Source organism: Mesoplodon densirostris, chromosome 8 (assembly GCF_025265405.1).
Source record: "Mesoplodon densirostris isolate mMesDen1 chromosome 8, mMesDen1 primary haplotype, whole genome shotgun sequence".
In the NCBI taxonomy this organism is placed as follows: Eukaryota; Metazoa; Chordata; class Mammalia; order Artiodactyla; family Ziphiidae; genus Mesoplodon; species Mesoplodon densirostris.
Genome location: NC_082668.1, coordinates 21,951,141 through 21,966,383, shown reverse-complemented (window position 1 = coordinate 21,966,383; position 15,243 = coordinate 21,951,141). Strand labels below are relative to the sequence as shown.

The window sequence follows — 15,243 nt, the reverse complement described above, 5'->3', positions numbered from 1 at the left end:
GAGAAGACTCTAGGGGTGGAGCAGACACAGGAGAAAGGGAAAGCAAATTATACCATAGAGGGAAAACAGGACAGAGAAAGGAAAAACTCACATATGGGAAAGGACACTAGTGGTAGGGAAAGAAACTTTATTTTCAAGCTTTTAAGAGAATAATACAAACAACAGAGAGTTTTAAAAAACCCTAAAAACTAGTTTAAAAAAGTACTTGACAGTGTCCCTTTCATACCCACGGATGATGCGGCCATTGTGCAATGACAACAAGAAACTCTGCAGGTGACCACCCCCTGGCCTTCCCTGGCAGGGTCCCAGAACCAGCAGGCGGGCTCAAGGGACAGTGCTCCCTGCCAGGGTCCCTGGGCCCGCCTCGCTGCATGGGAGGGACCAGGGAGCAGGTAGCACTGAGGGATTAGCCAAACTGCCCTCGGGGGAGGGTCCCGAACAGCAAGGAATACTTAGATTGGTCTCCACTCCACTCCTTGGGGCACATCCGGCCAACTTCCTCCCATTCGCTGCAGCAGCTCTCCTGGGAGACCCTGGGCAGGAGGTGCCCTGCCATGGGGGGCCCTGGGTCTCAGCAGGTGCCAAACCAGGAGGGGCCGTGGCACTGAGCATGTCGTGGCCACGGGTGGTATTGGGTGGTTGAGAAAACCACTCCTGGATTGACAGCTTTGAAGGCTGAAGCCACAGCAGCAGGACTGTGCTCAAGATACCCATGGGAAATCTGTACTATTGTTGTGTGTGTGTGTGTGTTTCCTGTAAACATCTTTGAGCCAAATCACCATAAAATAAAGTAACAAGGGCACAGAAAGACACCCTACTCCAAACCTACGCCCCCTTTGAGCCCATCTGAAATTGGGAGTTCCCAGTCTGGAAGGTTTGGAAGGGGAAGAAACCCCCCTCCCTCTGGCCACTCAGGTCAGCATCTCCCTCCCTGCACCACTGCCCCTGAGGCCTGAGTCAGGAATCCTGCCCACCCAGGTGAGCCCAGGGGCCGCAAATGCTGGGAACCTCATCCCTGCCAGCTCCCACCCATCCCTCTCCCTCCCCCCAACTGTCCCTGGAACACAGCCCAGGGAGAAACCAAAGCAAACTCAAGGGTAAAACAAGGCCGGCTACAAGTGCTTTTGCTTCCCACACGTGCACATGTGGGCACCACCGCCACCAGACACGCAGCTTCGCCCTCCCCAGCCGCCACTTCTCCCAGGTGTTTTGCACAGGGGGGCACATCTGCGTGCCTCTATTGTTGTGTTTTGTTAGGCTCAGTATGTATTGCACTTCGTTGCTGGGTTTGTATTGGTTTTCCTCGTGCTTGTTGGAGAATGGTATTGACCGGCTGGAAATCAGGAAAACGCTCACAGCGCCAGCCTCCCTCCAGCTCCAGTCCTGCCCCCAGGTCCCTCAAGGCACCCCCCCAGCACCGCCTGCCCTCTGGCCCCTGGGGTGCCTCCATGCCTCCCCACACCTGCTCCCCAGGTGGCATCCCGTCAGGGGCGGCCCTCCCCGGCCCCCCCCTCCTCGCTCTCGTGCGTGCGTGTGTGGTCACAGCTCCCTCCCAGGTCTCTCCTCTCACACGGTCGTGACCCTCATGACCAGCTCTCGGCTGCCGCCCTGGGGGGTCCGCTGTTCATGAGGTCTTAAGTGACTCAAGATGTGCAGGATGGTGTAAGCACAGTGGTGATCGGACAGAGGGCCTGAGGGGTGGCCAGCCGCCCGGGCAGGGCCTTCCTCAGGGGCAGGGGTGCCCGCAGCCTCCTCTCCGGAGGGGGGCGCGTTGGCCTGGGTGGACGAGGACGTCCGGGCATTGGTCCTGCCTCCTGCCTTTTGATCCTCCAGGTCTTTTGTCTTGTCATAGTTCAGTACTTTCCACTGCTGGTTGACAGCCTGCCACCGTTTAAAGATGCGGTACACGGAGGGTCCCTCATGGATGATGAGGCCTGGGCAGCAGGGAGAAGAGAAAAACAAAGGCGAGTAAGAGATAGCAGCTCACTGCCAGGAGAAACCAGTCTCCCTCTGTTTATAAGTGAGTATAGGCATTGGGCAAGCCAGATTTATATTGGTTTGATTTGTTCTTTTCAAACCTACCTTTCAGCTCTGGGCCACATGGCAACCATCCTTACATTTCTAGGCTCAACGGGTCTTTGGAAGTACGTGGAAGGCCACCACACCGAGGGCGCGAGAGAGTCGGGCACCTACATGCAGTGCTTTTGCCTCTGCCTCTGCTCTATTCCTCTTACTCCTTGGCCTGACAAAATCCAAATTCATTGTCCATTAAGGCGTAATACAAATATCTTTTTCTCCCTCTGCCATGTGTCTGTGGCACCTGGCACTTAGCAGATGTTGACTGAATCCTGTGCCTTCAAAGGTACCATAAAAGAAACCTTATGGTCATTCCATACCTGCTGAATGTCTGAAATTCCACTGATTACCTCTTGGCTATTTAACAAAAAGCCCAGTGCTACTAATATACACACATTGCTGGCAGAGCGAACTCTGGCATGGTTCTATTGGCCAGGGGGCAGTGTAGAGTCAGAAACGAGCTATGTCAGACAACCAGGAAACTAAATATTAATTGTGTGCCTACTATGTGCTAAGCACTAGGGATAGCACAGTGAGCAGGACAGGCAGAGTCCTGCCCTCAGAGAGCTGGCATTCTAGTGGAGAGGCACACAACAGACACGGAAACAAACCAATAAGACTATTTCAGGCACGGACACATGCGATGAGGAAGATAAAACAGGGGGAAATAGCCACTGCCTGCAGACACTGAGAGTCCTGTTTGATGGAGATGGTAGTAAGGGCTTGTGAGGGAGGTGATATCTGAGTTGAGACTTAATTTCTTTTTTTTGTTTGTTTTCTTTCTTTTTCTTTTTTTTTCCAGCCGGGCCACACAGCTTGTGGGATCTTAGTTCCCCGACCAGGGATTGAACCTGGGCCACAGCCATGAAAGCACCGAGTCCTAACCACCAGACCACCAGGGAATACCCTTGAGTTGAGACTTAAATGATGAGAAGGAGGGATCCATGCAAAGTCTGGAGAGAGAGCACGTTAGTGGTAAGAACTGTAGGCACAAAGGCCAGGAAGTGGGAATGGAAGGCACCTGGCTCAGAAAGGAGGTCAGTGTGGCCAGGGCGCAGGGAATGAGTGAATGAGTGGGCAGTGCAGGGAGATGGGGGTCAGAGGCCAGTCTATGGCAAGGCCTTATAGGCCATGGCAAGGGATTTATATTCTATCTTGAGTATAAGGGGAAGCCACTGAAGGGCTGTAACAGGAGGACGATGTGGTCTGATATACCCTTCAGAAAGGCCATCCTGGCTCCTGTGAAACAATAGACTGAAGAGGGACAAGAGTAGATGCCGAAGACCGAGGAAGTGATGTAGTGATGCAACTTGGCAGTGATGGCCGCTTAGACTAAGGTGTAGCGGCGGAGGAAGTGAGAGGCCACTGGAGTCAGGATGTATGTTGGGGGCAGAGCTGACAGACTTGCTGGCAGGTGAGGTGAGTCAGGAGAAAACTCTGGACAACTCTGAAGCTTCTGGCCTCAGCAGTTAGATGAGTATTGGTGTCATTGACTGAGGTGTGGTAGGCATGAGGGTCAGGGGTGTGGATCTGTGTGGTGGTGGCAGCCACTGTATTAGTTTCCAATTGTTGCTGTAACAGATCACCACACATTCAGTGGCTTGAAACCACACAGATGTATTCTCCTGAAGTTCTGAAGATCAGAAGTCTAAAAATCAGTGTCACTGGGCTAAGGTGAAAGTGTCAGCAGGGCTGTTTTTTTTCTGGTGGCTTTGAGGGGAGACTCTATTTCCTTGCCTTTTTCCAGCTTTTAGAAGTTGCCTGTGTTCCTTGCCACTTCCTTGCATCACTCTGCCCTTTTCTTCTGATGTCACATCTCCTACTCCTCTCCTGTCATTGAGTCTCCCTCTGCCTTTCTCTTATGAGAACACTTTGATTACATTGGGTCCACCCGAATAATCCACGAAACTCTACCTCTTACAAGATTCTTAGATTAGTCACATCTGCAAAGTCCCCTTTGCCATATAAGGTCACATTAACAGGGATTAGGACCTGGGTGTCTTGGGGGACCATTATTCAGCCTACTACATTCATTAATAGTTATATTTTGGTTATGGTAAATTTAAGATACCTGATAGGAATCTCAATAGAAGGGTTAGGTAGGCAGTTGGACATATGAGTCTGAAGCTTAGGGAGAGGTCTTGCCTGGTGATGGAGGTCCTCAGTGTAGAGGTGGAATCTGAAGCCTTAGGAATGGCCCAGATCTCCTGGGAGGAGAGGTAGACAGACAAAAGAAGAGGGCCCATGACAGAGCCCTGAAGCTCCTGGTAATATGGAGGTTTGGTGGAGGTAGAGCCAGGAAGGGAGTTTCTGAAGGAGCAATACATGGTGTAGAAGCAAGACTAACAAGTGTGGAAACCCCCAAATCTAGAGAAGGACATGGTTCATGAAAGAGGGTGTGATACCTCCTTGAAATGCTGTTGAGAGGTCAGCTCAAGTGAAAGGAGGATGAGGATGAAATTAGCTTGGTGGGCACAGAGGAGGTAGGAGGAAAGATGCAATAGTGGGAAAAGCAGGTAGTTCTCATCCAAGCGCATCTTTTTCTTCCATGAAGTCATCAGCTAAGGTGGGAAGGGATAAGGGAGGAAGTGTTGAAGATTTGTGGGGAGAAGAGAAGGTGGAAAGTAATTATCTTGCAGAGTGAGAGGATGAATTTACAAGGGAGAGGTGGTAGAATTATCTGACAGTGTTGAGCACCTATTTGAGATTTGTGGCCACAATTTAAAGTGGGTCTAGTCATTGGCTGGGTGGTTTTAATTAGCATAGACTGTCTTTCCAGGTAAGTATGGCAGGAGAGAGAGTGGGACATGAGAATTATGGATGTTTGCAAAGGGAGTGGTTATCACGTTGGCCCATGGAGTCTAGACCAGGAAGGAGGGAAGTAAGAACACAAAGGGATAAGGAATAATGAAAATGGAAAAGTGGAAAGTGATAGGGTCAATGCCAAGAGGTTTCTATGAATTTGGAGAATTGCTAGAGTCAGTGAACTACAAGGATGGGGAGTGATGATCAGAGAGTGGGGTGTTTAAATCCAGATTTTGAAGGAATGTGGTTCTTGGTGATGATGAGCACTAGGGAGTGACCACTTGAATGGGGCTGAGGTGGGCTGGAGGGAAAATTCTTCAGAATAATGAGGAAGGCAGGGAGTTGGATAGATTATCTGCATCAGCCATCCTCAGTTCTATCAGACCAAATGCCCGCCCCCCCCCCTTTATTTTTGCAGTACGCGGGCCTCTCCCGTTGTGGAGCACAGGCTCCGGACGTGCAGGTTCAGCGGCCATGGCTCACGGGCCCAGCTGCTCCGCGGCATGTGGGTTCTTCCCAGACCAGGGCACGAAACTGTGTCCCCTGCATCAGCAGGCGGACTCTCAACCACTGCACCACCAGGGAAGCCCCAAATGCCCCCTTTCTATAACAAATTATAACAAATATATTTTAATATCCCCTTTTCTGCTCTGAAATGAAACTTACAAAATAATCCAAGCTACTATGGTTTCTTTTTTTAATTAATATAATGCCCTAACAGATTATGTACAGAAAAACAAAGGGGAAGTCATTTTATAACACGATAATATACATTTCAATATAAGTGCTGGGGCACAGCCACTTTAGAAAACAAACCAAAAACCTCATACATTTGCAAAATGCCCCCTAGGGGATGGTAACACCTCTTCCAAGGACCACTGATCTACAGAGATGCTGAGACAGGTATGGTGGGAGGGAGTGTGTGAGCCAGGTGCACAGGGGATGTGAGGAGTGAGTAGGCAGTCAGAGCCAGCAGCCTCAAGAAGGGAAAAGGGCTGGTGATGTATGATGACATTCATTCAAAGGAGCTGGGGCTTCTGAAAGATAAAGGAAGAGAGGCAGTTTGGAGATGGTAACGGGGAGCAAGGAGGACTCATCCCACCTCCAGGCCCCCAAGATACAGTGTACTGGAGACAAAGCAGCCACCACTTAAGACAGCCATGCAAGAAACAATGTCCTCAGGAGACAGCTTTATTTCAATTAAAGGATGAAGGAAGGAACACTCGGAGGAGAGCTTGCCAATGGTGGACCATGAGGTCCAGAGGGCATGTGGAAGGGCTGGGAAGAAGGAGCCAGTAAAAGGATGAGAAAAATAGGAAAGGGATGATTGTCCATACAGTGAAGATGGTTTGGGAGGCTGGCCTCACGGTGAGTGAGATGACTGGGGATGAGGTACAGTGGGATTCTCTTGCAGCACTGTAAATCTGGGGGAGGCTGGTCTGTCCCCTGCGAGGAAGAGCTGATTCATAGGAGCAAACAGCAATGAGTCACTCCAGCCAACTCCACGTCAAGCAAAGAGACTGGATGGAAACATCTCAAAGCCTCTGCAACCTCCAACACGCTGTGATTCCAGGAGACAAGACAGCCACCCACTGCTACTCTTCCCTCCAGGACTCCAACAGCTCCTAAAATTGTACTTTGTACAACAGGTCTTCGAGGGTTCACTGAAGGAGAGACAGTCTCCCTGTAGCCCAGTTGTTCCTGATCCTTTGGATCATGTGCCCCTTTGAGGATCTGAAGAAAGCTAAGGACCATATTCCTGGAAGAAAACCCAGACACATGAACCGTCTTTATGATTTTAGTGGGTTCATAAATCTCCTTTGGACCACCTGTGGACCCCTTGATCTCCTGCCTGGTTCTGGACAAGGAGACTTCCTCTCTGCCCACTTTCTCACCCTCTCCCAATGTGACAACTCTCATCACTTCCTTCAACCTTTTGAATACATGCCTATGCTCCCTTGGCACTGCAGTGCTCACTTGTTCATTTATTTCACAAGCCTTGTTTGAACACTGTTATGCTCTTTCCCCTAGATTGTAAGCCCCTCGAGGACAGGGATCAGATATGGTTGAGGCTTGGGCAGCTAATACGGTATTGGGAGCTTAATGAAGCCTTGTTGATGATGGAGGACATAGGGGCCTTTGGGTTGGGGGGGGGGAATCAGGATTTTTTGAAGCCCCAAACACACTCTTTCCAATAAGAGTCACTACACTTGATTCTTAATTAGCTTCTTAATCAGACAATTTTACCCTGATTGAAGAGGGTGGCTTAAATTTCTGGTCTGAATGCTACCTCCTAATTATCTGTCTAGTGTTCAGGAAATAATTAAACCATTTTAATGGATAGATGGCTGAAGGGAAGGAAGGTGCACCTGTTTTTGTAGATAATGCTTGTTTGGCAAAAGTTGGAAAAGCACAAACTACCTCATTCGCATCCACTCCCTACCCATCTCTCTGCTTCCTGCTCTACAGATTACTTATCAATTCCTTGAGCAGCAGAATCTTTTTTTTTTTTTTTTTTTTTTTTTTTTTTTTTTGCGGTACGCGGGCCTCTCACTGCTGTGGCCTCTCCCGTTGTGGAGCACAGGCTCCGGATGCGCAGGCTCAGAGGCCATGGCTCACGGGCCCAGCCGCTCCGTGGCATGTGGGATCTTCCCGGACCGGGGCACGAACCCACGTCCCCTGCATCGGCAGGCGGACTCGCAACCACTGTGCCACCAGGGAAGCCCAGCTGAATTTTTTAATGAGGGAAGATGGGTGGGACTCATTTGATAGGGACAGGTCAAGTGGGCAAAGTTGAAGAGATGGGAGAGAAAGAAGGTGAATGGTAAAATGGATAGAGAGAAAGAGAGACTAAAGTTAGAATAGGAGGAAAGAAGGCTATTGGTGAATGGAGGTGGAGAAGTAGTAGAAAACAGAATAGAAAATTAGAATGCATGGCAATATCAGAAATTCAACACATTTGGATTGAGCCCCTTTCTGGGGTTTTCTATTTAATTTATCTGGTACCCATCTAACAAGGTACCCAACCCTGGGCTGTATTCACTGATACAGTTCTAGAAGAACTGCTGCCTTCCTCTTTCTCACGTCTCTCCATCTTTCAGGGGCCCTCTTCCTATAGGCTCCAAAGGATGTTGGAACCCTTCATTTGTCATCGTATCTCTCCCCGAGCCTCCAGCTGAAATGACCCTTTGCTCAGCCCATGAGGATGGGAGGGAAGGTGGCCATTGTGAGTAGGTTGTCCTGCCTGCACAGCCCCCCTGCCCCTAACTCACCACAGTGCTGTCAGGGAGTTCTCCCTGATGTGGCATCCCAATCCTCCGCTGCTGAATTTTGGCCTTTGGTTCTTGCTGTGTCCATAGCAGTGAAATACAATTTAATTCTGTTTAGTTAGCATTTCCTGAACCTACTGTGTGTTTGTACGAGCACATGTGATGGAACAAAAACAGATTCCCATGATGTACGGAGTTAATAGGCCAAGGCTGACTGAGAAGTATGCAGAGAAGAGCTCTGGTCCCCTCAGTGACACCAAGTCCTGCTTCCCACCCTCACCTCTTCTCCTACTAGTATCCTAGTTTAAAGTGGTATAAAGGTTGCAGACAACTAACTCTACAACAGTGCTTCTCAAACCGGAGAGTTTATGAAAACACGGATTCCTGGGCACCAGCCCCAGACAATCTGACTCAGTAGGTCTGGGATGAGGACTAAGAATTTGCATTTCTAAGAAGCTCTCAGGGGATGCTGATGCATGGACCACACTTGAGCAGCACTGCTTAGAGCATGGGATACTGCCTCATGGAAGGCTCCGAATTTTGATCAAAGAGCTATAGATAATTTAAAAAAACACTCTGTTTCCAAATGTGACAGACATGAAAAGCTCAGGCAGCTGAAGAAATGGATACTTCCTCTCCTAGACCCAAAGACTTTTGGGTCCCACAATTTAGGGTCAACTCACTGACGAACATGTATCGAACATTCAGAGTACCTACCACTTACTAGCCTTGTGGCATGAGGTAAGTTAATTCCTCTTTCTGAGCCTCAGTTTCCTCATCAGAAAGTGGGGGCTGCTATCCCCTTGCTTATAGGGTAGTTATGAGATTAAATGAGGTAAGGAATCCTGCATGCTGATGCTTGCACTGTGCTGGGCACACATTTACACTCAGTGCCACATGATATTGATTGTTTGGGGGAAATTACAGGACAGAAAAAGCCCACTCATATCTCCTCCTCCTCCTCCTTTATTGCCAACCCCGTTCCCGGCGACAAGCACCTGTTCTTCTGTCTCCTAAGTGTCCTTCCCAATCCTCAGTCATTGTTTATAGATGAATAACATGCTGGACCTGAAAGGAGCTCTGGAAACCAGCTGATTCTACACATGTCCCAAATATCCTCGCATTGTGTAATTGAGAGCTCCATTCCTGGAAGTGTGTTTCTGAAGCTCTGCCCTAAGATACTGTAGATTTTTTTTCCTGTGGGTTTTTTGTGAGGCTTAGAGTTCTCACTATCTGGACAGATGCTAACAGAACTGCATTTCTCAGCCACGCTGGGTGGTGATGGTGAAGGTCATGGTGATGGTGATGATGGTGTTGGTGATGAGAGTCAATATTTACTGAATGCTTACTATGTCCTATCACTAAAAGGGTTTTGCAAATATGGTCAACTTATCTCACAAACCCAATAAAGGAGGTGATATTATCTCCACCTTACAGAACAGGAAACTGAGCTCAGAGAGCTCTCTGCACTCAGGTGGAGCTAGGTGATTGGCACTGAATGTGAGCATGAGTCAAGCCAAGATTTAAGAAATAGGGAGGCTTTCCTGGTGGCAAAGTGGTTGAGAGTCCGCCTGCCAATGCAGGGGACACGGGTTCGTGCCCCGGTCCGGGAGGATCCCACATGCCACGGAGCGGCTAGGCCCGTGAGACATGGCCTCTGAACCTGTGCATCCGGAGCCTGTGCTCCGCTACGGGAGAGGCCACAACAGTGAGAGGCCCGCAGACCGCAAAAAAAAAAAAAAAGAAATGGGTACTGAGGGGAAAAATGTATGTGTGCGTGTGTGTGGTGTGTGTTCGCGCACGTGCACGCACCTTATCCATGTTCTCTTGTATTTTCTATTAGATGGAGATAAAAGATTCAAAAGCCTAAGGAACTGTGGAGCCACGAGATGCAAGGGTCTTCGGTCCCTGAATCACTGTATGGAGCAGAACCTCCCACTGACAAAAACTTCTGCTGGGTTAAAACACTGAATTTGGGGGCTTACTTTTTTTCTATCTACTGGAGTTACCCTAACTAAAATGCCTTCAGTGCTAGATTAGGGGCCACAGAGAAAAGCATTTGTGGCTCAATGGCACAGTTCACTTGGTCCCCAAAATATATTAGCTGGCTTGAGCATCCACTTTATTTACCAGATTGTAGCTATTTCTAGCCACAAACCCACCATCAATGGACAGACTTGCCACTTCTGAATCTATCCCAAAATGCGTTGCAGGCACTAAAGGCAATTCCTAAGAGCTGTTCCTAAAATACTTGAGCCTTGTCAGCATAACTGGAATAACTGAACTGCCTCCCAAGGGGTCTCCTTGGAGGGGGACAGTGAGTGCTTGGCGTGTCTACTTCTAAGTCGGTCATCTTCATCCTCCAAGCATCCAGCAGCTCAGGTGTGGAGAAGGGTGACCATGCACAGGAAGCGGGGGTAGGGGGATGGAGGGGAGGTGCTTAAGGAAGGGGGTGGGGGGATACGTGTTAACAGTTAATCCAGAAAGTTGGATAAGCCACATGCAGGTAACGGAACATGGACTGAGCATCGTCTGGCCCATTTTTGTGGCTGATGCTTATGGGTTGTTTGGCCTGGCTCAGCAGTATTGGTCATCCCCCCAGTCACAGTTGTCAACCTCCGACAGTCATGACCTCTCACAATGGAAGTAATTCAAAAATCCCGGAATGTCAGACCTGAAAGGACCTTGTAGGTTATCAGGTTCAACCCTCTCAGTTTATAGGTAAGTCAGCTGAGTGGTAGCGAGAGGCGGTCACTTGCCCCAGGTCACAGAGGCAGCTGGTAGCTTATCTGCTCCTCAGATCTAGGTCTTCTGCTTCCTAGTCTCTGCTGCTGCACCAGGCTGCCTCCTCCATATTTTCAGTTTCCTAATCAGGGAATTAAGAGGTTTGACAGGTGAGGTCATTGCTACCCAGAAGGAGGGAGGGAGGGGAGGAATCCTTGCGGCATTTATGTGTTTTTTGTTAATGTGAATTAAAATTAAGTTTGAAAAACAGTGTTTTCAAAGCGCTGTTGCCCCCACCCCCTGCCCACTTGCTGTAAACTGGGATTTGAATCCCTTTATCTCAGAGGGCAGGTACCAGGTACCTCTAAATCACAGGAAAGTTACTCAGTATACTGCACATAGAGGAAGTTTTAACAAAAACTCTTCTATAATGTCATCAATTACCCTAGCCCACTGTGTTAAAGATTTGGAGCACTTTCAGAATCTTGCTCACTTTCCTTACCCTGACCCCATTTCACTCACAAGTGAAAAACAAACATGATGAGGATGAGGTCCTCATTTTTGCAGAGTTGACTTCTTGGTGGCCAATCTCTTGGTCTGTGGAGTGAAAAAAAAATGTTTTTGGTGCCAGAGACCTTAATTCATTTGCTCTTGTTAAATCCTAATAACTTGACCCACTGGAGCAGAGAATGTCCCATTTGTTTCCTGGGTGGCTCTGTCAACTTCTCTGCCGGGGAAGACAGCGTCATTAGAGATGACGGAAAGGTAGGCAGGTGGAATGGGGACGTTCGATGTAATCAGATCTTCTCATTTAGGGGACACGGGTGAGGGAGCCAAAAGCTTCCAGAAGAGGCATTGCTCCAAATGACAGCAGATTCTCAATTAGGGGAGGACTCCAGGTCAGGCTCTCCAAGCTGTGGCTGGATTCAGGTTTTAACTGTTTTGGCATACCTTTATTGAGTGTCCACCTCGAGGGACATCTACCCTGACCAAGTACCTCCTACCCTGGTCACTGATACGTATAAGTGCCTGCCCCTTTACATGTGCCATCTTATTCAATCCTCTCAACAAACCTCTGAAGACAGTATTATTAGCCCATTTCACAGATGGGAAAACAAAAGCAGAGAGAGGTTATGCACATCACTTAAGGTCAAAAGGTTAGTAAGAAACTCAGCAATATGCAGTCCCAGACCATTATGTAGCACCACTCCTGCCACTTCGGAGACCCAGCGCTCTGGGTTTTGTGGCTCAGTCCCTCCTGCTGTTTTCTCATCTTCTGTCTCCTTCCATCCCTTAAGTGTTTATGTTGCCCAGGGCTCTGTCCTTAGTCATCTACTCTCTGAACATTCCTCCTAAGTTATCTATTCAAAATCCACAGCTTCACACACCTCTAATTGTTGCCTTCCAACTCTGTCTTCAACTGCCTACTTTCCTTACCTGTCCCCCCCTCCCGTCAGTTACCAGCCCTGGTCAGAAATGGTTCAATGACCTCTACATCTTCCTCTACGTCACAGGAGGGGACCACCTGTGCACTAAAAGAAAGCCTTTCCCTCTTTCTACCCCAGCAAAGAGACACCTTCCTGGCCTTGCATTCTCCTCTTTGCAGATAATGTCCTCCATGTGTCTTGCATCTCTTCTACGGCAAACTCTTGACTTAGCAACTGCCTCTTGCCTCTCTGCCTGGATTTTAGGTTTAGGATGGTCCTTTTTTTTTTTTTTTGGCTGCCTTTGCTGAAGACATATACTTTGGTTCCCGTTTGTTTCATCCATTGCCCACCCCATTCTCATGCTGAGCAATGGTGCCTAGTCCCCACTCAAGCCAGAGCCCCGGGGCTCCCACTTGCCTGAAGGAGTTCAGACAGTCCTATCAAATCCACATCCTATGTGCTTCTCAAGGTCATCCCATACACTTCTTCCCCATTGCCACTGTTTTGCATCTCTTTCCTTCTTGCTCAGACTATTACAAGCATGTTTCCATCTGGCCTCTCCCAATGTCTAGTCTGTCCAGCTCTGATCCATCCTCCCCACAGCTACCTGAGCTGTCTCTTTAAAACACACATCTAATCATAATTCTTCTCTGTATAAAATCTTATCAATCCCTCCCCATCACCAGCAGGGTAGTCTGAGCTGCTTAGCACATGACTTGTGATCTGTGAGATCTGGTTCTTGCCAACCTCCCCATCCCCATGACCCACCTCTCCACCCTGGCTCTTTGCACCGAGCCATATAAATCTGCCCAAAGTTTCCTAAGCACACCTTGTTCTCACATGTCTCTGGGTCTTTACACATGTTCTGCCTGGAAAGTTCTTCTCCACTCTTCTGGATAAATTTTGACATTTCTTTTAAAACAAGCTCAAGGATAGGGTTCCCTCCTTTAGAAACCCTTCTTGGACACCTCCGAGAGAGTTAATTGCTCTCTGCTCTGTTCTACCTTCCTCTATATCTTGTAAAACTCCTGCTATGCTGTGATTTATTTGTAGACTGTGAGCTCCTTGAGGGCAGGGACTGTGTCTCATTCATCTCTCTGTTAATATTCCCTAGTTTCAGGAACAAAACAAGATATCCAACAAATGATACTGAATGAATGGGTCTGACCATCCCAAGCCCACTCTGATTCAGTCATTTCCTGTGCTCACTCATCTCTGTGTCCCAGCCCTTATTATTGCCATCAATAATTACCTTGTCTGCCTCCCCAGTGAAATGTAAGATCCTTGAGAGCAGGTGCCCTTTCAGTAAATATTTCTGAGTGAAGGAATGGATTCCCTAATTTCATGCTAACCAGTACATTTAGCTACCCACATCCCAAGTACCTTTCACCAGAGTGTCACAGGGAGACAAACCACCCAAATTTCATCTCAATTTCTCAAGCCTCCCTCTTAGTTGGTGTCAGAACAGCACTGATTAAAAGGGAGGTACAACAACAGCTAACCTCCAAAACCCTGAGTATGGGACAGGAGCAGCTGGGGCTCACTGAATTTCTTATTGTTACCAGCCATTACTCCATGGGTCAAGGTATTACTGGACCAATTTCCCCTCAACCTGCTTCCTCATCCAAGCCCTGCATCTGCAATTTCACAGAGCAATCAGAGATGAAATAGGCAGTAAAAAGTGCCCAGGAATTGGAGCCAGAAGTTTGTGGTCCAGTCCTCAGCTCTGCCATCTGCTTAGTTATGTGACCTGGAGCCCAACTGCTTTAAACCTATTCTCACCTGTTAAATATGGATAATACTTACCCTGCTTATCTTTTAGGGTTGTTGGCCCCTTTCTCAGTTCCTCTCTGTTGCAGGGGTTTGGTGGTTTGTTCTGTCTACAGCAACTTACATCTGGCTTTCACAGTGGCATACATTGGTCTAGGGAGTTAGGACTGTAAGCCAAGAGATGCTTAATCTGTAGAGGCAGCCCGTATCCCAGAATATACAACCCTCTGATATGACCAAGTCCAGAGACATTGTCCACAACCCTGGACCCATGCTGCATCAAGCAGAGAATCCAGACCTTTCTGGCAACCATTTCAGGCAAAATCCTTTGGTGAGAACCAAAGGCCATTGTCTGAAAGTCATTGCTTTCACTGATTGACCTGGAGGCCAGCCAGGTGGACACAGCCACAGATGGGGCTGACGTAGCTTCACAAGCAGCAAGTTGACCATGTCCCAGACTCTGCGTCCTCTTAGCTTCATGGCAGAGAATATCTGCTGAGTTGGTGTTGGTGCTCAGTGGAGTTTCTCCTCATGTGCCTCTCCCACTCTCACTAACTTTCCCTTAGCACACCACTCTGATAGAAAAGCTAAATACATTTTTAAGGATTAATTAAACCTCTATATTATGTTTACTTAGATTTATACGATCTGAGGCCATTTAACAGTTTAGGGGATAGACCAAGGTGTCTGAAGAGTAGAGAAAGTTCAAAGAATTTTTTTTTTTTTTTGCGGTACACGGGCCTCTCACTGCTGTGGCCTCTCCCGTTGTGGAGCACAGGCTCCGGACGCGCAGGCTCAGCGGCCATGGCTCACGGGCCCAGTCGCTCCGCGGCATGTGGGATCTTCCCAGACTGGGGCACGAACCCGTGTCCCCTGCATCGGCAGGTGGACTCTCAACCACTGCACTACCAGGGAAGCCCTCAAAGAATTATTTTAACAAACGGTCTTATTCCTTTCTTACTCCACCTCTTGAGTTAACATGGGGCTAGACTCATTTTCCTTTCTCCCGAGGATAAAATTTCTATCCAGGTACTAAATTGCTCCATCTATCCAAGCAGCTAGGGTCTATGGATATGGATTCTTTCAGTCAACATCTCTTGAAAACACCCACCTCCCTCATTTCCACTTCCACCCAGTCTCTGGTGAGGATCCCGCTCTTCCTCTGCCCACCT

The 15,243-nt window shown here is 48.4% G+C and overlaps 1 protein-coding gene across 1 annotated transcript in view; it reads right to left on the bottom strand.

The window, feature by feature from the left end:
- Nucleotides 1-1,566: 1,566 nt before the first annotated feature.
- The window catches only part of MARCHF4 (membrane associated ring-CH-type finger 4), a 99,241-nt gene continuing 85,564 nt past the window's right edge, over nt 1,567-15,243 (bottom strand). Inside the window, exon 4 of the mRNA XM_060107123.1 lies at nt 1,567-1,934. Within this exon, the coding sequence (XP_059963106.1) occupies nt 1,567-1,934 (368 nt within the window). The remainder of the gene's footprint in view (nt 1,935-15,243) is intronic.